At 32.6% G+C, this 26754-nt stretch overlaps 3 protein-coding genes across 3 annotated transcripts in view; 1 reads left to right on the top strand and 2 right to left on the bottom strand.

Annotated features, from left to right (window-relative positions):
- Positions 1–26583, bottom strand: part of LOC119609452 — a 34077-nt gene extending 7494 nt beyond the window's left edge. The window contains exon 1 of the mRNA XM_037964237.1: positions 26007–26583. The gene's annotated coding sequence lies outside the window, so the exon portion shown is untranslated. The remainder of the gene's footprint in view (positions 1–26006) is intronic.
- On the top strand, positions 4088–23280 carry LOC119609449 (nidogen). The gene is made up of 11 exons (XM_037964233.1): positions 4088–4651; positions 14877–15179; positions 15289–15465; positions 18605–20273; positions 20343–20485; positions 20549–20958; positions 21031–21188; positions 21968–22222; positions 22289–22463; positions 22525–22809; positions 22879–23280. The coding sequence occupies exons 1-11, from the start codon at positions 4409–4411 to the stop codon at positions 23135–23137; spliced, it is 4077 nt and encodes a 1358-aa protein (XP_037820161.1). The 5' UTR covers positions 4088–4408; the 3' UTR covers positions 23138–23280.
- LOC119609453 lies at positions 21292–21990 on the bottom strand. Its single transcript, XM_037964238.1, has one exon. The coding sequence runs from the start codon at positions 21854–21856 to the stop codon at positions 21359–21361; it is 498 nt and encodes a 165-aa protein (XP_037820166.1). The 5' UTR covers positions 21857–21990; the 3' UTR covers positions 21292–21358.
- Positions 26584–26754: the final 171 nt, after the last annotated feature.

Below are 26754 nucleotides of genomic sequence, written 5' to 3'. Positions count from 1 at the left end.
AATTGATCTCAATTCAAGTTTAAAAATTAATTAACATTTAGTAAAACCAACAAAATGAATGAATAATCCAAAAACTGAAGTACCTTATCTCCTGAAAAATACCTTATCATTCTCACTCCGGTTATTGAACGTAAATGAATATTGATCATTAAAAAAAGAAACGCCAAAATCTGAACTTGTTATATATGTATAATAATTTCCTATATATACATAGGAGTGTATTAAAAATATAATTTATATTTTCACACTTTTTACAATAATAAATCAAATCTATATGAAAAAAAATATAATTTGAGCTGTTGACTGAGACGCTGTTGTTCTTCTTATTCCTTTCCGAAATTTAATTAATCTTAAACATCTGTTGTTATTTAAAATAAATATGTATTATAGTATTTTCAAAAATCAATGGATTTCGAAAATGCTAAGAGACATAACACACACTTATAATATTCAAAACACCCGACACTATCAGCTACAAACAAAAATATTAAAAGTAATTTGCATGACGTCGAAGACGATTTGACTACTGACACAAGTTCCAGGCAGCCTTTATATTGTATGTAGTACTACACACTTCTATTAATTTATTAGTTATAGTGGGGACATAGACATTTTTGAAAAATAAAAAAAGATCACACACATAAAATTAAGACAACACTTTCCATTGGGCGGCAATACAACAAAGTGTTTCAATATAAAGTGTCATTTTAAAATTGTCTCTGATTTAGTAAAATTATTGATTTATTTAATAATCCCTTAATTTTGACTACCATTAAGTCAAAGAGTGACAGCTTTCAAACTGTCAAATAATTTAAGAACAACACAAAACTAAAACTCTTCTTTCAACACCCTGTTTCTGCTAAGAATTTGGGAGGAAAAATCTTTTTGTAAAATTAACAAAGAAATCTCAAAGAGGGGAAAACATTACAAAAATGCATTCCATCGAAAGTAATGGTTAATTATGTACACAGCTGCAATTTTCAAAATAAAATTAATATACATATAACATCACCCTTCGTGCCCCACAATCTTTTACAACCACAAATGTAAGTATGTATGTATGTGCTCCGATTCAAGTGCTTTCTTTTATGTACAATATATGGAATGTCTTTTTCTGATCTTTTGATGTGTTCTGTAAAATGTCTAACCATAAAAGGTGTAAAAAATATATGCTTTGTGATTTTCTTAGGAAATATGGCTATTTTTAATTCCACGAGTATAAAATTTTTAATTTCTCTGGATAAAAATTAAAAAGAACTTGTTAGATCATTAATCATAGCTGACGAAGAAATCTAAGGGTATGCGGTAAGGGGTATGACTTAATATACTATAAACTTGAATTAGTCCTTCCCATAAACTAGGCTATAGACCAAAATATGGCTAATACTATAGAGTAGACCACAATATTATACAAAATATGAATAGATCTCAACATGGACTGTCAGACTATAGATTAGAATATTGTCCAGAAAAACATTGTCCAATATAAAGACTACACTACAGTTAGGACCATAAACTAGACTATATATAGACTATAGACTAGAATATAGAATAAATTATAATATAGACTATAACATAGACTATAGACTAGAAGACATGCTAATCTATAGACTAGACTAGACTATAGGCTAGAACATAGACTAGATTATAGACTAGAATATATACTAGAATGTAGACTAGACTATAGACTGGAATATAGACTATAGATTAGACCATCGATTAGACTATAGACTAGACTATAGATTAGACTATGTATAGACTAGATTAGACTATAGACTAAATTATCGACAAGACTATAAACTAGACTATCGACTAGACTATAGACTAGAATAAAGACTAGACTATAGACTAGAATATAGCCTAGACTATAGAATAAACTAGACTACAGACTAGTCTAAAGACTAGACTATAGACTAGACTACAGACTTGACTATAGACTAGACAATAGACTTAAGTAAAGATTAGACTATAGAATAGTCTATAGACTACAATATAGACTAGAATATAGACTAGACTAAAGACTGGACTATAGACTAGACTACAGACTTGACTATAGACTAGACAATAGACTTAAGTGAAGATTAGACTATAGACTAGACTATAGACTACAATATAGACTAGAATATAGACTAGACTATAGATTAGACTATAGACTAGATTATGGACTAGACTATAGATTGACTATAAACTAGTTTATCGACTACACCATAAACTAGACTATTTACTAGACTAGAATGTAGACTAGACTATAGACTAGAATATACACTAGACTATAGATTAGACTATAGACTACTCTCTAGAATAGATTAGACTATAGACTAGACTATAAAATAGATTATACTATAGACTGGACTAGACTACAGACTAGACTATAGACTAGACTACAGACTAGACAATAGACTAGACAATATACAAGACAATAGACTAGACTATAGAATAGACTATAGACTAGTCTATAAACTAGACTATAGTCTAGACTATGGACTTATTGACTAGGCTATATACTAGACTATCGGCTAGACTATAGACTACACTATAGACTACAACATAGACTAGAATATAAAGTAGTTTATAGACTAGAATATAGAATAGACTATAGACTAGACTTTAAGCTAGTCTATAGACTAGACTGTGGACTAGACTATAGACTAGAATATATTCCCGACTATAGACTAGAATACATAATAGATTAGACTTTAGACTAGGCTGTAGAATAGACTACAGAATAGACTATAGAATAGACTATGGAATAGACTATAGAATAGACTATGGAATGGACTATGTTAAGGACTAGACTATAGGACTATAGATTAGACTATATGCTAGACTATAGACTAAACAATACACTATAGACTAGACAATAGACTAGACTATAGACTAGACAATAGACTAGACTATATAGTAGACTATAGACTAGTCTATAACCTAGACGAGACTGTAGACTAGACTATAGACTACACTGTAGACTAGACTATAGACTAGACTATAGACCAGAATATAGACTAGACTATAGAGTAGACTATTGACTCGACTCGAATATAGACTAGACCATAGACTAGGTTATTGACAAGACTAAAGACTAGAATGGACCTAGACTATCGACTAGTCTAGTCTGTCGACTATAGGCTAGACTATTAACTAGACTATTAACTAGACTTTATGTTGGAAAACATACATATTTCGGGCTCATTCGATATACATAAATGAGATTCATAAGGACATTAAAAACTTTCTGAATATTGGTCCATTATTACTCTCACTCCGAAAATAATGGGAATTTTTATGAAACATATAATTTTGTAGCGAGAGTAATTCTTTAAAAGTTTTCTTTTAAGTGTTAGTGCAATTAAAATTAAAAGCTTGGTGACATTTTGTTAAAAATTTTATGATCACTTAAAAATTAATTTTAAATTTCAAAATTAAATTTTAAGTGTGTTTAAAGAAAAATACACACCGTGACGTATAATTTTAGGCACGTGCTGTAAAAATATTCAACGTAATTCTTGCCAAAATATTCAAGAGTACGCAGAAAGAATTTTTCTATTCGAGAGGCAAAATATCTTAAATAAGTTGTTCTTTGTCCTTGGCGCCATCTATTAAATTAATATTGACATTGTTAAAAATAAATTTCTAAAAAGTATGTCACAATTTTCACCTTAACACCCTTTGATCATTTTGTAGGAGGAATGATTTAAATATTTTACGGTCTGCGGACATGACAATCAAATGACAACGAAACATTAATCAAAAGGGCTTTAAAAGTAATGAACAAACAGCGCAGACACAAACTAGAGAAATCACTTTCTCTCTGTTGCTCTCTTTTCACCATTAATAAATGATCATTAACTCTAAATATATAACGGTAATTAAACATATGTCTGAATATATTCCTAATGAAAATACCGTTATATGTGGAAATAAGAGAGCTTTTAGTTTGCGTTGTATTTTCACTCTCAATTTGAATTTTTTTAAGTGTTTTTCTTGTGATTTCATAAACATTTCCAATTCATTCAACAACAACTTTTTGCTGCTGTGTGAGTTTTAGAGGATCTGATTTTTCGTAAGATCTTTCAGTTGTTAAAGTGTAGCAACAGCGCATAGTACGCTGGCCGGACTAACCATCCGCTTTAAATTTTGAAATAGAAAAAAATATATATATATATACTGTGTGTCTGTTAATTTCTATATGTATAAAATTTAACACAGTGAAGTTATTTTTAAAAACCACTTCTATATAAATATAGAATAATTTCCATTTTATAAGAAAAGAAAAAAAACCAAAAATTTATAAAAAAAAAATCCAAAATAATGCAGTGCAGTTTGTGAAAAAATATCAATTATCTTTATAAAATATACAATTTATGAAAATAATTAAATAATAAAAATTATTTTTTATAATCAAAGAAAAATGTTATCTTCAAACATGAAATCCTTTACACAATATTTGTGCTTTTCTACTTTACTACTCTTAACCATTACAACTACTCCGTCATCGGGCCACGTTTTGGATAGTCTACATTTAGATGAATTATATTATCCTACCAGTCCTGAATATCCTGTTTCGAATTTACCTCATGGCGATAGCGAATTTTTAGTTTGGCATTTGGACAATCCCATTAATTTTTATAGCGAAAAATATGATCAATTATTTGTAAGTAATAATTTAAGAAAATATATAAAAATTTTTAAACTGCTTGTTTAAAATATGCGATCAGTTCAGAAATGCGATCAGTTTAAAACCTAAAATCGGCTATAGTTTCTTTAATAAAGGATTTATTGAAACAAATCGAAAAACCGTGATCACTTTCACCTAAAATCGAGATTATAGTCCATTTTAAGAGAAATTTAAAAATTTCCTAAAATTGTTTTTTGGAAAATTTATTGATTTTAACATTCTCTTCAGAAATTTTTTCAATTTGAAAATTTTTTAAACAAATACATTTACATTTTGAGAATTATCTAGAAAATATATCAGTTTTGAACTATTTTATAAAAATTCAATAGGTTTTGAGATTTTCTTTAGAAAAAAATTAAATTTCATAAATCAAATTTCAATAAATCATTTCATATAATCTAGTCTATAGTCCTGACTGTAGTCTACTTTATAGTCTGAACTATAGTCTAGTCTATTGTCTGAACTGTAGTCCAGACTAATATAGTCTTGACTACAGTCCAGACTGTAGAATAAACTACAAGACTATTGAGTAGACTATAGTCAAGACTATTGCGAAGACTATAGTCAAGACTATAAACTCTATTGCAATCCAGATTATAGATTATATTGTAATCCAGACTATAGTCCAGACTACAGACTAGACTATAGTCTAGACTATAGAGTAAACTATAGTCCAAACTATTGACTAAACTAAAGTCCGGCCTATTGACTAAACTAAAGTCCAGACTATAGACTAAACTAAATTCCAGACTATAGAGTAAACTATAGTCTAGACTATAGAGTAAACTATAGTCCAGACTATATATTAAACTATTGTCTAGAATATATATAGAAAACTATACTAGACTATAGACTAAACTGTAGTTCAGACTATAGACAAAACTATAGTCTAGAATATAGACTAAACCATAGTCTAGAAATAGACTAAACTATAGTCCATACTATACAGTATAGACTATAGACTATAGTTCAGACTATAGACAAAGCTATAGTCCTGACTATTGACTAAACTATAGTCCAGGCTATAGACTAAATTATAGTCCAGGATATAGAATAACTATAGTCCAGGCTATAGAATAAACTATAGTCCAGACTATAGATTAAACTATAGTTCAGACTATTGACTAAACTATAGCCCAGACTATAGACTAAACTATAGTCCAGACTATAGACTAATCTATAGTCCAGACTATAGACTAAACTAAAGTCCAGACTATAGACTAAACTATAGTCCAGACTATAGACTAAACTATAGTCCAGACTATGGACTAAACAATAGTCCAGACTATGGACTAAACAATAGTCCAGACTAATCTATAGTTCAGACTATAGAATAACCTAAAGTCCAGACTATAGACTAAACTATAGTCCAAATTATAGATTAAGCTATAGTCCAGACTATAGACTAAACTATAGTCTAGACTAAACTATTGTCCGGGCTATAGACTAAACTATAGTCTAGACTATGGACTAAACTATACTCAAGACTATACACTAAACTATAGTCTAGACTATAGACTAAACTAAAGTCCAAAAACACCTAGTTTTGTTTATTACATTTTAATCACAACAATTCTCCAACGATCTACCTATCCAGCGTCTGTCTGCTGCCCGTCTTTCTTATCAACAGCTTTATTTCAAACAGATTACAGTCTCCTACAAAGTGTTACATTATCAAATGAATTTGCACTCTATTAAAATGGAACAAAGTATATAGACAAATAAAAACAAATCACGTGCTGTTTTATTATTAATTTATTTAATACAAAATTCTTTCTTAATCACAGAACGATTATAAACAATCCTATAATATTCTAAACAAAAATCAACAAAATTATATTTGTTTGTTCTCATTTGTAGTGCATTAAACCGTTTTTTTTTTTTGTTGGTGAATGCATTTTATTTAAAAATGTACAAAAAACATTTGTTTATAAAATTTAGATTAGTGGTTTATATGGGAAATAAAATTTTGAAAAAGTAGAACAAAATTGTGCGTAAACAAAAACAGCAAAAACGTCGATGTACAATATTTATTTATTTGTTTTCTGTAAATACAAAGATTCTCATTGAAATCTTTATTCAGATCAATAAAAACACAGCGCGGATCCATTACGAATGACGACTGCACTTTCATTTTTCCTTTTATTTCAATACTCTCGTATAATGAGAAAAAAAGATGCACTCACTGTTTTATTTGCGCATATATGCACTGTTTTATTTGTTGCATCTATGTATCTATGCATTCCTACAAATAATGCTGATATGGATTTTTGTTGTTGTTTATATAAAATTCAATAATTGTTCGTGATAAGTTTGTGGGCAAATAAATTGATAACACTAATTTTGAAATATTTTCAAAAAGATTTTAGTTTTTTTAATTTTTTTCTCTATCTAGACTATATACCAGACTATAGTCCAGACTACAGATCAGACTATAGTCTGGGCTGTAGTACAGACTATAGACTATAGTACACTATAAGCCAGTCTATAGCCCAGACTATAAACCAGACTATAGACCAGATTATAAACCAAACTATAGACCAGACTATAGTCCAGACTATAGACCAGACTACAGATCAGACTATAGTCTGGACTGTAGTACAGACTATAGACTATAGTACAGACTATAAGCCAGACTATAGCCTAGACTATTAACCAGACTATAGACCAGACAATAGACCAGACTATAGACGAGACTATAGACCAGAATATAGACCAGAGTATAGTCCAGACTATATTCCAGACTATAGTCTGGACTATAGTCTGGTCTATAGTCTACTACACTATAATCTAGACTATAGTCCAGACTATATTCCAGACTATAGTCCATACTATAGTCCAGACTATAGTCCATACTATAGTCCAGACTATATTCCAGACTATAGTCCAGACTATAGACCAGACTATAGTCCAGACTATAGTACAGACTATAGTCCACACTATAATCTAGACTATAGTCCAGACTATAGACCAGACTATAGACCAGACAATAGGCCAGACTATAGTCCAGACTATATTCCAGACTATATTCCAGACTATATTCCAGACTATAGTCCAGACTATAGACCAGACTACAGATCAGACTATAGTCTGGGCTGTAGTACAGACTATAGACTATAGTACAGACTATAAGCCAGACTATAGCCTAGACTATTAACCAGACTATAGACCAGACAATAGACCAGACTATAGACGAGACTATAGACCAGACTATAGACCAGAGTATAGTCCAGACTATATTCCAGACTATAGTCTGGACTATAGTCTGGTCTATAGTCTACTACACTATAATCTATAATCCAGACTATAGTCCAGACTATAGTCCAGACTATAGACCAGACTATAGTCCAGACTATAGACCAGACTATAGTCCAGACTATAGACCAGACTAAAGATCAGAACATAGTCCAGACTACAGATCAGACTATAGTCCAGACTACAGACCAGACTATAGTCCAGACTACAGCCCACAATATAGACTAGAATATAGACCAGACTATAGTCCACACTATAATCTAGACTATAGTCCAGACTATAGTCCAGACTATAGTCCATACTATAGTCCATACTATAGTCCAGACTATAGACCAGACTATAGTCCAGACTATAGGCCAGACTATAGTCCAGACTATAGGCCAGACTATAGACCAGATTATAGACTATAGACCAGAGTATAGACCAGACTATAGACCAGATTATAGACCAGACTATAGACCGGACTATAGTCCAAACTATAGACCAGACTATAGTCCAAACTATAGACCAGACTATAGACCAGAGTATAGACCACACTATAGACCAGATTATAGACCAGACTATAGACCAGACTATAGTCCAGACTATAGTCCAGACTATAGTCCAAACTATAGACCAGACAATAGTTCAAACTATAGACCAGACTATAGTCCAAACTATAGACCAGACTATGGTCCAAACCATAGGCCATAGACTATAGTCTAGACTATAGGCCAGACTATAGTCCAGACTATAGGCCAGACTATAGTCCAGACTATAGGCCAGACTATAGTCCAGACTATAGGCCAGACTATAGTCTAGTCTATAGTCCAGACTATAGACCAGACTATAGACCAGACTATAGTCCAGACTATAGACCAGACTAGATATGCGTATAGTTATAGAGTAAATTACATTTTATTTAATTAAAAATAAGAAAAATATTTATTTTGCATTAACATTTATTTCAAAATTGTATCTAACACGAGGTTAAAATCATATTGTTATTAACAATTTTATGAATATTTTTCAGTTTTTTTTTTTTTTTTTTGCATAAAAACCACATTTTTATTATAACAAAAAAATATCCATAACTTGTGTCAAGTATTTATAAAAAGACTTATTAACAAAAATAAAAAATGAACATATTTTTGGATAAAGGCCAAATTATTATTAAAGACACTTTGTGTTAATTTCTTCTCTTTTTCGAAAGAAATGGCGGGTGTTAAAATGTTATGACTATGTGTTGGACTCGCAATTTCAAAACTCACATGAAAGAAGAAAAAACAACATTTCTTAGTTGTTTTTGTTTTAAATATTTAAAAGTGTTGTGGCAACAACGTTAATTAAAAAAAAAAAAAACAAAGTGTTTTAAGATCTGACGCCAAATAGTTAAACCATAATAAATCGTCTAGCGGCAATATTCTATTCTACTTAAGTGTCGCAAACTGTTGGAGAGATTGGCACACACTATAGTTGTGTGCGTATGTATGTGTGAATAGCAAATGTCATTATTTCAGTTATTTTTAAAAAAAGAAAATTTCCCAAAAAACATAAATTTTGAAATCAAATGAATTAGCATTATTTTTTTAATGAAATATTTTAAAAAAGAAAATAATAAATAGAAAGAAATATGAAATGTTTTAATTTATTTTTAGTATAAATTTTATATTTAAACATTTAATTAAGACAAAAACAAACTAAATTAGACAAATTATAAAAAAAAAACAAATATTTGTCATGATCAAGTGACTTCTTTGTACTGAGGTGAGTTGTAGAAAAGTTCTGCCGTATGTGTAATTGTAAAATAAATTATTATTGGTGTGAATAGTTAGCTAGAACTGACTAAACTGAACTAGAACTGAACTAGAAACTGAACTAGAACTGAACTAGACTGAACTGAACTGAACTAAACTGAACTAGAACTGAAAAACTAGACTTGAACTAAACTGAACTAGAACTTAACTAGAACTGAACTAGAATGAACAGAACTGAACTAGACTGAACTAAACTGAACTAGAACTGAACTAGAACGAACTAGAACTGAACTAGAATGAACTAGAACGAACTAGAAATGAACGAGACTGAACTAGAACGAACTAGAACTGAACTAGAACTGAACTAGAACTGAACTAGACTGAACGAGAACTGAACGAGAAACGGAAATAGAACTGAAACTAGAACTGAACTGAACTGAACTAGAACTGAACTAGACACTGAACTAGAACTGAACTACGAACAGACTGAAAACGAACTAGAATGAACTAGAATGAACAGAACTGAACTAGACGACTGAACTAGAACTGAACTAGAACTGAACTAGAACTGAACTAGAACTGAACTAGAACTGAACTAGAACTGAACTAGAACTGAACTAGAACTGAACTAGAACTGAACTAGAACTGAACTAGAACTGAACTAGAACTGAACTAGAACTGAACTAGAACTGAACTAGAACTGAACTAGAACTGAACTAGAACTGAACTAGAACTGAACTAGAACTGAACTAGAACTGAACTAGAACTGAACTAGAACTGAACTAGAACTGAACTAGAACTGAACAAGAACTGAACTAGAACTGAACTAGAACTGAACTAGAACTGAACTAGAACTGAACTAGAACTGAACTAGAACTGAACTAGAACTGAACTAGAACTGAACTAGAACTGAACTAGAACTGAACTAGAACTGAACTAGAACTGAACTAGAACTGAACTAGAACTGAACTAGAACTGAACTAGAACTGAACTAGAACTGAACTAGAACTGAACTAGAACTGAACTAGAACTGAACTAGAACTAGAACTGAACTAGAACTGAACTAGAACTGAACTAGAAATGAACTAGAACTGAAATAGAACTGAACTAGAACTGAACTAGAACTGAACTAGAACTGAACTAGAACTGAACTAGAACTGAACTAGAACTGAACTAGAATTGAACTAGAACTGAACAAGAACTGAACTAGAACTGAACAATAACCGAACTAGAACCGAACTAGATTAAACATAAACATTGTGTGATAAAATTTTTGTATAATAATTCAATTTAATAAACATTTCCTACGTCCACCATAATACACCTGTGATTTCGAAAAGAACAACAAAATTAATCGTATGAATACCCTCCTAAATTGGATTATTTTTTTATTTTCTCCCCACAAAAACCAAACGGAAAACCAATATTTATGTTCCATTTAAAATGCATACCAGAAAAAATAACTAAAATAACACCGAAAATCACACATACGAGTGCCAAAGGAACAACATAAACAAAATCTTCAAAAAAAAAAAAAAAAAAACAAGAAAATAAATAATTTTTTGGAAGAAATATGGATTGAGAAAAAACTTCTACTCTAAATATAGATATTCGACATATGCAACTAGTTAGACAGAAAGGCGGACAGGCAGGAAGCCAGCTAACGTTTGGATGGATGGAGAGACGGAAATTTAACAGCATGCTTGATATAGTGATGATACCAACAATATGAGTTTTACGATTCAAAATCCTCGGTAATGCAAACAAACTTGTGTTTATTTATGCAATGAAGCAATAATACACACAATGCAGCAACATTTTATTGTTGATGCAACAGATGAGCGGCTGCAACAATATCAAGTAGGCATAACCACGCATACACAAGCAATCATCGTAAAAAATTGAGTGCAAAATCATAAATTGCTGCAAGCCTATGAATGACATCTAAAGAAAAACATTAGAAAAATGTACATTTCATTCATTCAAGTGGATCTTATAAGTATTTTGTACAAGTACTTAAAATATGTTTGTGGTATTGATGTTTATCAATATCTCTTACACATACAAACATATGAATGTGTAAGTTCTATAAGATGCATTCATAGATATTTATGTACTTATGGGGATGTTATCCCAATGATTACACATAAGTATTTTGGTCTCAGATTTAAAAATATTATAGATTTTCTTTAAGGCGATCAATTTCAGAAACATTCAACAAGCACTGAACTAGAACTGAACAAGAACTGAACTAGAACTGAACTAGAACTGAACCAGAACTGAACTAGAACTGAAACTAGAACTGAACTAGAACTGAACTAGAACTGAACTAGAACTGAACTAGAACTGAACTAGAACTGAACTAGAACTGAACTAGAACTGAACTAGAACTGAACTAGAACTGAACTAGAACTGAACTAGAACTGAACTAGAACTGAACTAGAACTGAACTAGAACTGAACTAGAACTGAACTAGAACTGAACTAGAACTGAACTAGAACTGAACTAGAACTGAACTAAACTAGAACTGAACTAGACTGACTAGAACTGAACTAGAACTGAACTAGAACTGACTAGAACTGAACTAGAACTGAACTAGAACTGACTAGAACTGAACTAGAAATGAACTAGAACTGAAATAGAACTGAACTAGAACTGAACTAGAACTGAACTAGAACTGAACTAGAACTGAACTAGAACTGAACTAGAACTGAACTAGAATTGAACTAGAACTGAACAAGAACTGAACTAGAACTGAACAATAACCGAACTAGAACCGAACTAGATTAAACATAAACATTGTGTGATAAAATTTTTGTATAATAATTCAATTTAATAAACATTTCCTACGTCCACCATAATACACCTGTGATTTCGAAAAGAACAACAAAATTAATCGTATGAATACCCTCCTAAATTGGATTATTTTTTTATTTTCTCCCCACAAAAACCAAACGGAAAACCAATATTTATGTTCCATTTAAAATGCATACCAGAAAAAATAACTAAAATAACACCGAAAATCACACATACGAGTGCCAAAGGAACAACATAAACAAAATCTTCAAAAAAAAAAAAAAAAAACAAGAAAATAAATAATTTTTTGGAAGAAATATGGATTGAGAAAAAACTTCTACTCTAAATATAGATATTCGACATATGCAACTAGTTAGACAGAAAGGCGGACAGGCAGGAAGCCAGCTAACGTTTGGATGGATGGAGAGACGGAAATTTAACAGCATGCTTGATATAGTGATGATACCAACAATATGAGTTTTACGATTCAAAATCCTCGGTAATGCAAACAAACTTGTGTTTATTTATGCAATGAAGCAATAATACACACAATGCAGCAACATTTTATTGTTGATGCAACAGATGAGCGGCTGCAACAATATCAAGTAGGCATAACCACGCATACACAAGCAATCATCGTAAAAAATTGAGTGCAAAATCATAAATTGCTGCAAGCCTATGAATGACATCTAAAGAAAAACATTAGAAAAATGTACATTTCATTCATTCAAGTGGATCTTATAAGTATTTTGTACAAGTACTTAAAATATGTTTGTGGTATTGATGTTTATCAATATCTCTTACACATACAAACATATGAATGTGTAAGTTCTATAAGATGCATTCATAGATATTTATGTACTTATGGGGATGTTATCCCAATGATTACACATAAGTATTTTGGTCTCAGATTTAAAAATATTATAGATTTTCTTTAAGGCGATCAATTTCAGAAACATTCAACAAGCACTGAACTAGAACTGAACAAGAACTGAACTAGAACTGAACTAGAACTGAACTAGAACTGAACCAGAACTGAAACTAGAAACTGAACTAGAACTGAACTAGAACTGAACTAGAACTGAACTAGAACTGAACTAGAACTGAACTAGAACTGAACTAGAACTGAACTAGAACTGAACTAGAACTGAACTAGAACTGAACTAGAACTGAACTAGAACTGAACTAGAACTGAACTAGAGGAGACTGAACTAGAACTGAACTAGAACTGAACTAGAACTGAACTAGAACTAACTGAACTAGACTGAACTAGAACTGAACTAGAACTGAACTAGAACTGAACTAGAACTGACTAGAACTGAACTAGAACTGAACTAGAACTGAACTAGAACTGAACTAGAACTGAACTAGAACTGAACTAGAACTGAACTAGAACTGAACTAGAACTGAACTAGAACTGAACTAGAACTGAACTAGAACTGAACTAGAACTGAACTAGAACTGAACTAGAACTGAACTAGAACTGAACTAGAACTGAACTAGAACTGAACTAGAACTGAACTAGAACTGAACTACAACTGAACTAGAACTGATTAATAATTGTACATACATATGTTCTAAACCCCACAGTATATAATTATGTATAATTCGATTACTTCCCCAGTTTTTCTAATTCACATTTTTACCATAAGTGTGCCAGTGTGTGCGTGTATGTGAAAATGAAAAGCAATTAACAAAATCATTATGCGGCATGTATCTTATAATTTTCTTTGGGTGTTTTAAATGTTTTTGTTTTCGTTCTATTAGATTGAAAACGTATGTGTGTATGGATGTTTTGTTTTTATTATTCTTCCGCTACTTTGTTCTAGTTGCTACTAGTTTTTAATGTTTATAGTGGATACTCCTCTTTAGATTTAAGTACCCACTTAACAGATTGACTTTTACAAGGGAGGAAGATAGGGCGGTTATATTTAATAGCTGCTCAAAGATTTTCTTATAAGTGGCATTTAAAAAAGCAGACGGACAGACAGACAGACTAAAGAGTCCTTAATGATTTAAACATTGACTTATGGTAGAATGTTAGGGTGCTTGGCTGTCTTGAGATATTTATGTATATTTATGTACTATATATTTAGATTAAATCTTTCTATGAGTGTTTGTTTAAATAAAATAGAAAAAATACAACAACAACAAATGTGTTGAATTTAAAATGAAATTTATTACCCTGTTAATTGCTGTGAAGATGTCAAGTATGTGTAAAAATAATTCTCCCACCCCAATTTGTCGCTCTAAAATTAATAGACCTCTCAATTTAATGATCCTCTTTTAGCCTTAGAACGTCTCACTTATAAATTTGTAATTATGTCAAACCACTTAATGACTTGAAAATTACTTACATATCTTAAAATTCAACTAAATTAAACTAAATATTTATATCTTTGTTTTATCTACAGATCAATACCAATGGCATATTGACATTTAATATTGAATTCCCCGACTATATCAATCAACCCTTTCCCTTTGAGTATCCTTCCATAGCGGGTTTTTATTCGAATGTGGATACTACCGGTGCTAATGATTCTACTACCATTTCAATTTTTAATTCACAAGATCCTGAACAATTGGAAAAAGTCAGCGAATTGGTGCGTTATGCTTATAATGAGCAAGCAGATTTCGAAGCTACCGATATTGTGGTGGCCACCTGGCAAAATGTTGGTTATTTTGAATCGAAAACCGATAAACTAAATACCTTCCAGGTAAGTTATTAAGAACAAAACTGTGATTGATTTATTCATGACCCGATGTTAAAACTTGTAAAACAAACTTTTGGATTTTATTGTGAATTGCTTCTGACTTCGTTTTCAGGTCATTATTATTTCCGACGATCAGGATACTTTTGTTCAATTCTTATATCCTTCTGGTGGTTTAAATTGGTTGCAAGGCGAAAATGGTCCTTTGGGCTTACCTGATATTAGAGCTCAAGCTGGTTTCGTTTCTGAAGATGGTCGTTATTTCAATTTAGAGGGATCTGGCACTGATAATGTAAGTGTTTAATATCTTATTATAGATCCGATCCTAAACTATATGATAGGCTAGAATATAGACCAAAATATAGACTATAGACTAGACTATAGACTAGACTATAGACTAGACTATAGACTAGACTATAGACTAGACTATAGACTAGACTATAGACTAGACTATAGACTAGACTATAGACTAGACTATAGACTAGACTATAGACTAGACTATAGACTAGACTATAGACTAGACTATAGACTATACTATAGACTAGACTATAGACTAGACTATAGACTAGACTATAGACTAGACTATAGACTAGACTATAGACTAGACTATAGACTAGACTATAGACTAGACTATAGACTAGACTAGTATAGACTAGACTATAGACTAGACTATAGACTAGACTATAGACTAGACTATAGACTAGACTATAGACTAGACTATAGACTAGACTATAGACTAGACTATAGACTAGACTATAGACTAGACTATAGACTAGACTATAGACTAGACTATAGACTAGACTATAGACTAGACATAGACTAGACTATAGACTAGACTATAGACTAGACTATAGACTAGACTATAGACTAACTATAGACTAGACTATAGACTAGACTATAGACTAGACTATAGACTAGACTATAGACTAGACTATAGACTAGACTATAGACTAGACTATAGACTAGACTATAGACTAGACTATAGACTAGACTATAGACTAGACTATAGACTAGACTATAGACTAGACTATAGACTAGACTATAGACTAGACTATAGACTAGACTATAGACTAGACTATAGACTAGACTATAGACTAGACTATAGACTAGACTATAGACTAGACTATAGACTAGACTATAGACTAGACTATAGAGAGACTATAGACTATAGACTATAGACTAGTATAGACTAGACTATAGACTAGACTATAGACTAGACTATAGACTAGACTATAGACTAGACTATAGACTAGACTATAGACTAGACTATAGACTAGACTATAGACTAGACTATAGACTAGACTATAGACTAGACTATAGACTAGACTATAGACTAGACTATAGACTAGACTATAGACTAGACTATAGACTAGACTATAGACTAGACTATAGACTAGACTATAGACTAGACTATAGACTAGACTATAGACTAGACTATAGACTAGACTATAGACTAGACTATAGACTAGACTATAGACTAGACTATAGACTAGACTATAGACTAGACTATAGACTAGACTATAGACTAGACTATAGACTAGACTATAGACTAGACTATATAGACTAGAACTATAGACTAGACTATAGACTAGACTATAGACTAGACTATAGACTAGACTATAGACTAGACTATAGACCTAGACTAATAGACTAGACTATAGACTAGACGATAGACTAGACTATAGACTAGACTATAGACTAGACTATAGACTAGACTATAGACTAGACTATAGACTAGACTATAGACTAGACTATAGACTAGACTATAGACTGAGACTATAGACTAGACTATAGACTAGACTATAGAATAGACTATAGACTAGACTATAGACTAGACTATAGAGTTGACTATAGACTAGCTATGACTAGACTATAGACTAGACTATAGACTAGACTATAGACTAGACTATAGACTAGACTATAGACTAGACCTATAGAACTAGCTATAACTAGACTATAGACTAATTAGCTATAGCTAGACTAAGACTAGACTATAGACTAGACTATAGACTAGACTATAGACTAGACTATAGACTAGACTATAGACTAGACTATAGACTAGACTATAGACTAGACTATAGACTAGACTAGACTAGACGTAGACTATAGACTAGACTATAGACTAGACCTATAGACTAGACTATAGACTAGACTATAGACTAGACTATAGACTAGACTATGACTAGACTATAGACTAGACTATAGACTAGACTATAGACTAGACTATAGACTAGACTATAGACTAGACTATAGACTAGACTATAGACTAGACTATAGACTAGACTATAACTAGACTATGACTAGACTATAGACTAGACTATAGACTAGACTATAGACTAGACTATAGACTAGACTATAGACTAGACTATAGACTAGACTATAGACTAGACTATAGACTAGACTATAAGACTAGACTATAGACTAGACTAATAGACTAGACTATAGACTAGACTATAGACTAGACTATAGACTAGACTATAGACTAGACTATAGACTAGACTATAGACTAGACTATAGACTAGACTATAGGACTAGACTATAGACTAGACTATAGACTAGACTATAGACTAGACTATAGACTAGACTATAGACTAGACTATAGACTAGACTATAGACTAGACTATAGACTAGACTATAGACTAGACTATAGACTAGACTATAGACTAGACTATAGACTAGACTAGACTAGACTATAGACTAGACTATAGACTAGACTATAGAGTAGACTATAGAGTAGACTATAGACTAGACTATAGACTAGACTATAGACTAGACTATAGACTAGACTATAGAGTAGACTATAGACTAGACTATAGACTAGACTATAGACTAGACTATAGACTAGACTATAGACTAGACTATAGACTAGACTATAGACTAGACTATAGACTAGACTATAGACTAGACTATAGACTAGACTATAGACTAGACTATAGACTAGACTATAGACTAGACTATAGACTAGACTATAGACTAGACTATAGACTAGACTATAGACTAGACTATAGACTAGACTATAGACTAGACTATAGACTAGACTATAGACTAGACTATAGACTAGACTATAGACTAGACTATAGACTAGACTATAGACTAGACTATAGACTAGACTATAGACTAGACTATAGACTAGACTATAGACTAGACTATAGACTAGACTATAGACTAGACTATAGACTAGACTAGACTATAGACTAGACTATAGACTAGACTATAGACTAGACTAGACTATAGACTAGACTATAGACTAGACTATAGACTAGACTATAGACTAGACTATAGACCTAGACTATAGACTAGACTATAGACAAGACTATAGACTAGACTATAGACTAGACTAAAGACTAGACTATAGACTAGACTATAGACTAGACTATAGGCTATACAAATTGTTTTGAGTCATTTCAGTAATGTTCTCTTTCAAATTTCAGGCCCGTTTCTTAAGTGAAAAATCTAATGTTGGCATTCCCGGTGTCTACTTGTATCGCGTAGGACCCTTCGACTATGAACACAATGTCCAGGCTCCTACCAATGAAGACACACGTACCGAATCACCCTTATCCTCTCAATCCTGCTCTGAAGCCGGCCAACGTGTTTGCAGCCAACATGCTCAATGTGTGGACAAAGAAGAGGGCTTCTGTTGTGTATGCCAACAGGGTTTCTATGGTAACGGTGAAGTGTGTATTAAAGATGATTTTCCCGTACGCGTAACTGGCTCCATAATGGGTGAATTGAATGGCGAAATGATCGATGAACGTTCTAAGCTGCAATCGTATGTTGTAACCGCTGATGGACGCAGTTATACCGCGGTGACTCCCATTAACACTGAATTGGGTACCAATTTAAGATTGGCTTTGCCCATTGTTAGCGCTATTGGTTGGTTGTTTGCCAAACCATTGAACAATACCGCCAATGGTTATCAATTGACAGGAGGTGAATTTTTGCATACCTCTAAGTTAAGTTTCGAAACTGGTGAAGTGCTATTGATCAATCAAACCTATGAGGGTCTCAACTATTGGGATCAATTGTCGGTGAAGATAGATTTGCATGGTCAAGTGCCCCAAATTAAGCATGGCTTGAAGTTGCATATGGCAGAATTTACCGAGGAGTATCGTTTTATTACACCCAATGAATTGCACTCGGTGCAGGCTCATGTTTTAGAAATTCCCGAAGAGAATAGAGTAATCAATTTCCAAATGGAGCAAAATATCTATTTCGAACGTTGTTTACAGGATCAAGAGAACTCTATTGCTGGTACTACCTATTTCCAAAAGATCTCCAAAATTATGTTGGATTACTTTGATAGAGATCAGGCTTTGCGTACTAGTATTTTAACTGTTGCTGGTGTTACGGCCATGTCTAACGCCTGTACCGATGGTACGGCGGTCTGTGGTGAGAATATGGTTTGCATACCCTATGATGACAACTACAGATGTGACTGTTTACATGGCTATGCGCCACAAGTTACCGATTGGGGTGCAGAAATCTGTGTTGATATCGATGAGTGTGCCTTGGGTACCCATGCCTGCAGTGAAAATGGTATTTGTACCAATAACGAAGGAGGTTTCTCATGTGTTTGCTTGAATGGTTATGAAGGCAATGGTTTTAGATGTTTGATTAATGACACCAATGTGGCGGATAATATTGAATCGTCTACCCCAAATAATATAGGTGAAACTATTGTTAGTGTTGAGCCAGTGCCAACGTATCCAGAAGATAATGTAGTAGATAGAGAACATACCGAAACAGTACCCGAAGCTGAAACAGAACAACAACCTCAACCTTTACCACAACCTCAATATCCTTATCACTCGGATGATTGTTATCGTTGCTCGCCTTATGCCGATTGCTTGGAGGGAAGATGTGAGTGCCGCGAAGGTTTTTCCGGTGATGGCATGTACTGCATGAGCAATTGTGGTCACGATGAGGCCTGGGAGGATGGCAGATGTGTTAAGGTTATTTATGAAGAACCCGATATTGAGCCTAGATGTAACTTCTTTGGCGACTGTACCTGCGATGATGGTTATGAGCTAATGGAAGACATACAAATGTGCCGTTATGTGGGTAGCTATAATATCGATCATAGACCTGAAGATTTTGGTAAGTTTAAAGGATTTTTGTTGTAAGTTATATAAGAACTTATGAGTTGTTTCTTTTATAAATCTTTAGTACCCTGCGATGTGGAATACAATTGTCATGCCAATGCCAGCTGTGAATGGTTTGAGGTGGAATTAAGACATATCTGTACTTGCAAACCTGGTTATTATGGTGATGGTTACAATTGCGCTATAATTGATGAATCCTGTGCTGTGGTAGGTTTCCATTAAAAATTCTAATTAAAGAAACAGAGTGAATATTTTAAACCTTTTTCCTAGAAACCCGAAATCTGTGATGCTCAAGCTGAATGCCTGTACAATGAAATCTTAGGTCACTCGGAGTGCAAATGCAAACGTGGCTATGAGGGTGATGGTTATCGCTGTACTCTAGCTCCCGAATGTTTGGAAGATTTAGACTGTGGTCAAAATGCTTTCTGTGATCGTGATGTCTGTCAATGTCAAGCTGGCTTCGAACGTGATATGTCCGATCTGTGTGTGGTGCCCGGTAGTTGTGGTTCGGTGTTGTGTGGTGCCAATGCTTTGTGTAAATATGATCAACATCAAGATGTTAAGTATTGTGATTGTATGGACGGCTATGAGGGTGATGCTTTGGTGGGTTGTAAGAGCAAACCTATACCTTGTAATGTTCAATTCAATTGTGGTGTCCATGCTAGCTGTGAACCAACAGAGTAAGTTTTCTTATTGTTAAGCGGTTCTAGTTTGTGGGGAAATTTTTAATGTTTATGTGAACTTTTCTTTAGTGATCCTGCCAATTACGAGTGTCAATGTAATGCTGGCTATAATGGTGATGGTTATGTTTGTGTTGAAGATCAAAATTGCTTGAATACTCCTCAGTTGTGTGACATGAATGCCGCCTGTTTGTCCACCAATAATGGTTTGGTGTGCGTTTGCAATAAGGGTAAGTAGGTTATTATATTTAAGTAAAATTTTGAAGCCGATTTAGTCTTAATAGAATATGAAGCATATTGCATTCAGAGATACTTTCTAGAGAATATTTTTGATCAATTTTTATTATAAAGTACACAATCTGCCAATTTACAAAATTTTTATTTGAATTATTATATAACATTACTTTCCTTTGTCCCCATACGATGTACCCGATTCTCCACTGCTTGTGGTACAAAAACTATAGCCAAATATAGCTAAACCCAATAATAAATTCAAATAACCATTATTACGATCCCAGGTTAGGGGATGTGAAAAAAATTCTCTTAGTCCTTCTAAGGTGGAAATAGTTTGCGGCATTGTTTTCGTAGTGCTGCCAATAGAGGCATTCAATTTTGTATTTGGTGTCGCAAACTCTGTAGCAAAATTTCTTGGAACTGGTGGTTTTCTTTTGGCTTTAAATCCATTAGATTTTTTACTAGGATTACTAGTATAACTTTGGTGGGGTTTGGGTGGAACTGTTTTTGTCCCTACTGGCGATTTACGGCTAGTGATGGGAGCTTTTTTCGTTGAATAATTACACATGGAAGATTTGCAGTTAAAGGGCAGCAGAAATGTTACCTTCGAACAGGGATAAGTATAGAATTTTGTCAAACGTCCCAATAGATGTGAAGCGAACATAGTTGTAGCCAAAGGAAGAGTTAATTTTACTAAAAATTTTAATTATTTAAGATTTTTAAAACGTTATTTATTATTATTTTTTAATTTTTAATAAATTTCAATTTATTTCAGGTTTCTATGGCAATGGTTCCTTGTGTATTGAAAGACAACAGCATGATTCTGGATTCCTTTTGGTTTCACAGGGTGTTGTTATAGTGCGCGTGCCATTGAATGGTAAAAATGTTCGTCCCATTTCCGTAGCTTCCATGGCTATTGGTTTGGATAAGGATTGTGTTGAGGGTCGCATTTACTGGGGCGATATTTCGGCCAAAAAGATTGTCAGTGCTAAATATGATGGTTCCGATATGAAACCATTTATTACTGAAGGTATGTTTTCAAAATCCCCATTTTAAACTTGTACCAGCCCAGAGTTAAAATGTGTTTTCTCTTTAGATATTGAATCTCCCGAAGGAATTGCTATTGATTGCATTTCTAGACGTCTTTATTGGACTGATTCGGTTAAGGACACCATTGAAGTGGCCAGCTTAGAAGATCCTACTCTCCGAGCTGTGATAATCAATAAGAATTTGGTTAATCCCCGTGGTATAGCTGTTGATCCTTATAGAGAGTAAGTATTTTTTGAAAGTAAAATAATCAATGGAAAACTAATAATATGTATATTTGTATAGAAAATTGTATTGGTCTGATTGGAATCGTGAATCACCCAAAATTGAGGTCTCCGATTTGGATGGTACGGGACGTGAAGTATTGTTGGGTAAAGATAGTGTTACTTTGCCAAATTCTTTGGTGGTATTAGAACGTTCGGGTGAATTATGTTATGCCGATGCTGGCACCAAAAAAGTGGAATGTATTGATGGCTATACTAAACAAATGCGTACCATATCTAATGAATTGACTTATCCCTTCGGTTTGTCATTTACCCACGATCAATTCTATTGGACCGATTGGACCACGTAAGTTACAGATCATTAATTAATCATGCAAAACTTATATTTAATAATAATATTTTTTTCCAAATCCAGCAAAAAACTCGAAAGTGTCGACACTTTGGGTCAACGTCAAAAGAGCATGCAAATTCCCTTCTTTGGCAGTCATAAAATGTATGCCATGACCGCTGTCGAAGATCATTGCCCTCAAATGGATAGTCCTTGTCAAATTAACAACGGTGGCTGTTCTGATGCTCGCTTGTGTTTGGTTAATCGTAAGGCCCCTTCGGGTAAAAGTTGTAAATGTACAGCTCTTTCCAAACTCTGCACAGTCCCAAATCCTTTCTCTCTCTAAAATCTCTCTTTAGTACTTAAGCGCTCTTTTAATTATCGCAGAGTATTACACACTTATGCTAACTAGAGAAGAGAGTCCAAAAAGAAACTTCATTCGTAAACATTTATTTATAATTTTAATATACATTTACGTTATTAAAAAAACACACGATCATAATTCATTTTGTTAAATAAAGTAATATTTTTTTTATGTATTTTCCCCCGTTTTCACTATACATGTCTGTGTGCTAAAATTATGCTCATTACTGTTGGCATAACTATTGATTGTGTATTGCCATCATCATTTTTTTACTATAATAAAAATAAATTATTTAAATATAATAAACAAAAGTGTTTGTTTTTTAATCATACATTTTTAATAACTGGTAAAGGAGCTAGTTCAGTGATCATACATTTTACTGATCAAAATCGATTTCTTCTATGAAATATATCTTTGAAAATAAATGATTAAATAAGAAAAGAATACAATTTTGAGATCAATCATTTGTTTACTTTGTAAAAAAGTTTTTAATTGAGAAAACAGCTCGATTCATGATCACTTCGGATTAAAACCCAATTTTTATGCGAACATCGTAAATCCTTGAATAAATGATTTGTGATCACTCATATTTCTAACACATAATCATTTTTTCTATGGAAATCTTAAATATATTAAACTTTGTGTTAACTTTGATCTGCGATCACTAACATTTCTGATATACCCTACACCAGTATAGTGAGGATCCTTTATAATTTTGTAAATAAGGATCCCGATTTGTGTGATAACTCAAATTTCTGACCAAATACCAAGAAAAGGAGATCTATCTGCGATCATTCATATTTCGGAACGAAATCGATATCTTATAAAAACGTGTTTATCGTTCAAAATAAGGGTATTTCTAACCAAAAATATACTCTGTATTTTTTCTAACTAATAAAGTTTTGGTAAGTAGTTAACATAGTATTCAGTCTATAGTGTAGACTATAGTGTAGTTTATAGTGTAGTCTATAGTGTAGTCCATAGTTAAGTCTATAGTCTAGTCTATAGTTAAGTCTATAGTCTAGTCTATAGCGTAGTCGATAGTCCAGTCTATAGTCTACTCTATTGTCTAGTCTATAGTCCAGTCTATAGTCTAGTCTATTGTCTAGTCTATAGTCCAGTCTATAGTCTAGTCTATAGTCTAGTCTAGTCTAGTCTAGTCTAGTCTAGTCTAGTCTATAGTCTAGTCTATAGTCTAGTCTATAGTCTAGTCTATAGTCTAGTCTAGTCTAGTCTAGTCTAGTCTAGTCTAGTCTAGTCTATAGTCTATAGTCTATAGTCTATAGTCTATAGTCTATAGTCTATAGTCTATAGTCTATAGTCTATAGTCTATAGTCTATAGTCTATAGTCTATAGTCTATAGTCTAGTCTAGTCTAGTCTAGTCTAGTCTATAGTCTATAGTCTATAGTCTATAGTCTATAGTCTATAGTCTATAGTCTATAGTCTATAGTCTATAGTCTATAGTCTATAGTCTATAGTCTATAGTCTATAGTCTATAGTCTATAGTCTATAGTCTATAGTCTAGTCTAGTCTATAGTCTAGTCTATAGTCTAGTCTAGTCTATAGTCTAGTCTAGTCTATAGTCTAGTCTAGTCTATAGTCAAGTCTAGTCTATAGTCAAGTCTAGTCTATAGTCAAGTCTAGTCTATAGTCAAGTCTAGTCTATAGTCTAGTCTAGTCTAGTCTATAGTCTAGTCTATAGTCTAGTCTATAGTCTAGTCTATAGTCTAGTCTATAGTCTAGTCTATAGTCTAGTCTATAGTCTAGTCTATAGTCTAGTCTATAGTCTATAGTCTAGTCTATAGTCTAGTCTATAGTCTAGTCTATAGTCTAGTCTATAGTCTAGTCTATAGTCTAGTCTATAGTCTAGTCTATAGTCTAGTCTATAGTCTAGTCTATAGTCTAGTCTATAGTCTAGTCTATAGTCTAGTCTAGTCTAGTCTATAGTCTAGTCTATAGTCTAGTCTATAGTCTAGTCTAGTCTATAGTCTAGTCTATAGTCTAGTCTATAGTCTAGTCTATAGTCTAGTCTATAGTCTAGTCTATAGTCTAGTCTATAGTCTAGTCTATAGTCTAGTCTATAGTCTAGTCTATAGTCTAGTCTATAGTCTAGTCTATAGTCTAGTCTATAGTCTAGTCTATAGTCTAGTCTATAGTCTAGTCTATAGTCTAGTCTATAGTCTAGTCTATAGTCTAGTCTATAGTCTAGTCTATAGTCTAGTCTATAGTCTAGTCTATAGTCTAGTCTATAGTCTAGTCTATAGTCTAGTCTATAGTCTAGTCTATAGTCTAGTCTATAGTCTAGTCTATAGTCTAGTCTATAGTCTAGTCTATAGTCTAGTCTATAGTCTAGTCTATAGTCTAGTCTATAGTCTAGTCTATAGTCTAGTCTATAGTCTAGTCTATAGTCCAGTCTATAGTCTAGTCTATAGTCTAGTCTATAGTCTAGTCTATAGTCTAGTCTATAGTCTAGTCTATAGTCTAGTCTATAGTCTAGTCTATAGTCTAGTCTATAGTCTAGTCTATAGTCTAGTCTATAGTCTAGTCTATAGTCTAGTCTATAGTCTAGTCTATGGTCTAGTCTATAGTCTAGTCTATAGTGCAGTCTATAGTCTAGGCTATAGTCCAGTCTATAGTCTAGTCTATAGTCTAGTCTATAGTCCAGTCTATAGTCTAGTCTATAGTCCAGTCTATAGTCTAGTCTATAGTCCAGTCTATAGTCTAGTCTATAGTCTAGTCTATAGTCTAGTCTATAGTCTAGTCTATAGTCTAGTCTATAGTCTAGTCTAGTCTATAGTCTAGCCCTGTTAAATTTTTTTAATTAAAAATTAAATTTAAAAAATCACGCACCTTATTTAACACCTATTTCCTTTCCGGCAACAATTATATTCCTATTTTTCTCAAACTTTTCATTAGCTTTTTTATGTAATTTAATTTTTATCTTTTATTTCAAAGCTTTTTTATTTATTTTTACAATATTTTTCTTTAATTTCTTAGCTTTTTTTTGCTTACAAAGATCTACACTTGATTTCCTTCTCATTTCCTTTACTATAATTGAAAGCTTTTTTTATTTGAAATTATTTTACTTCTTCATTATTTTACAAAACTGATAAAAGCTTTTCATTTCTCATTAACAAACTTTTTTTCCACTCAACAACCAACCAATAAACTTAACACACTCCTCTACCCGTACGTATTAACAACGAATGGCCAAACTAAAGCAACACACCGATCGGCTCTGCGTTTTACCATATTCCATACACATTAGCAAAACTATTTTACTAATTTACAATTATCTTTTTAACAAACTTTTTACACACAACGATTAACAAATATTTAAATTTTATATTTATGCAAAAATATTAACAATTTATTGAATTTTGACCGGATTTATTAATTAATTAAACGACCACTAATCACCGAACAACCGAACTCTTGCGAAATTTCTGGAAAACTAAAAGAGAAAAATGCAAGTAATTATTCTGTTGCTATTGTTGTTGTTATTGCTGCTGTCATTATTTGATTTGTACTAAATTGTTAGCTAATATGTATGTTATGGGTTTGTTGTTATTTGATTTTGTTGTAAAAAGGGAGATAA

The sequence above is a fragment of the Lucilia sericata genome, unplaced genomic scaffold, assembly GCF_015586225.1.
Source record: "Lucilia sericata isolate MDLA Ls3-8-SP2 unplaced genomic scaffold, ASM1558622v1 Contig000982F_arrow, whole genome shotgun sequence".
NCBI lineage: Eukaryota > Metazoa > Arthropoda > Insecta > Diptera > Calliphoridae > Lucilia > Lucilia sericata.
The sequence above is the reverse complement of the archived record's forward strand: the minus strand, read 5'-3'. Positions and strand labels throughout refer to the sequence as shown.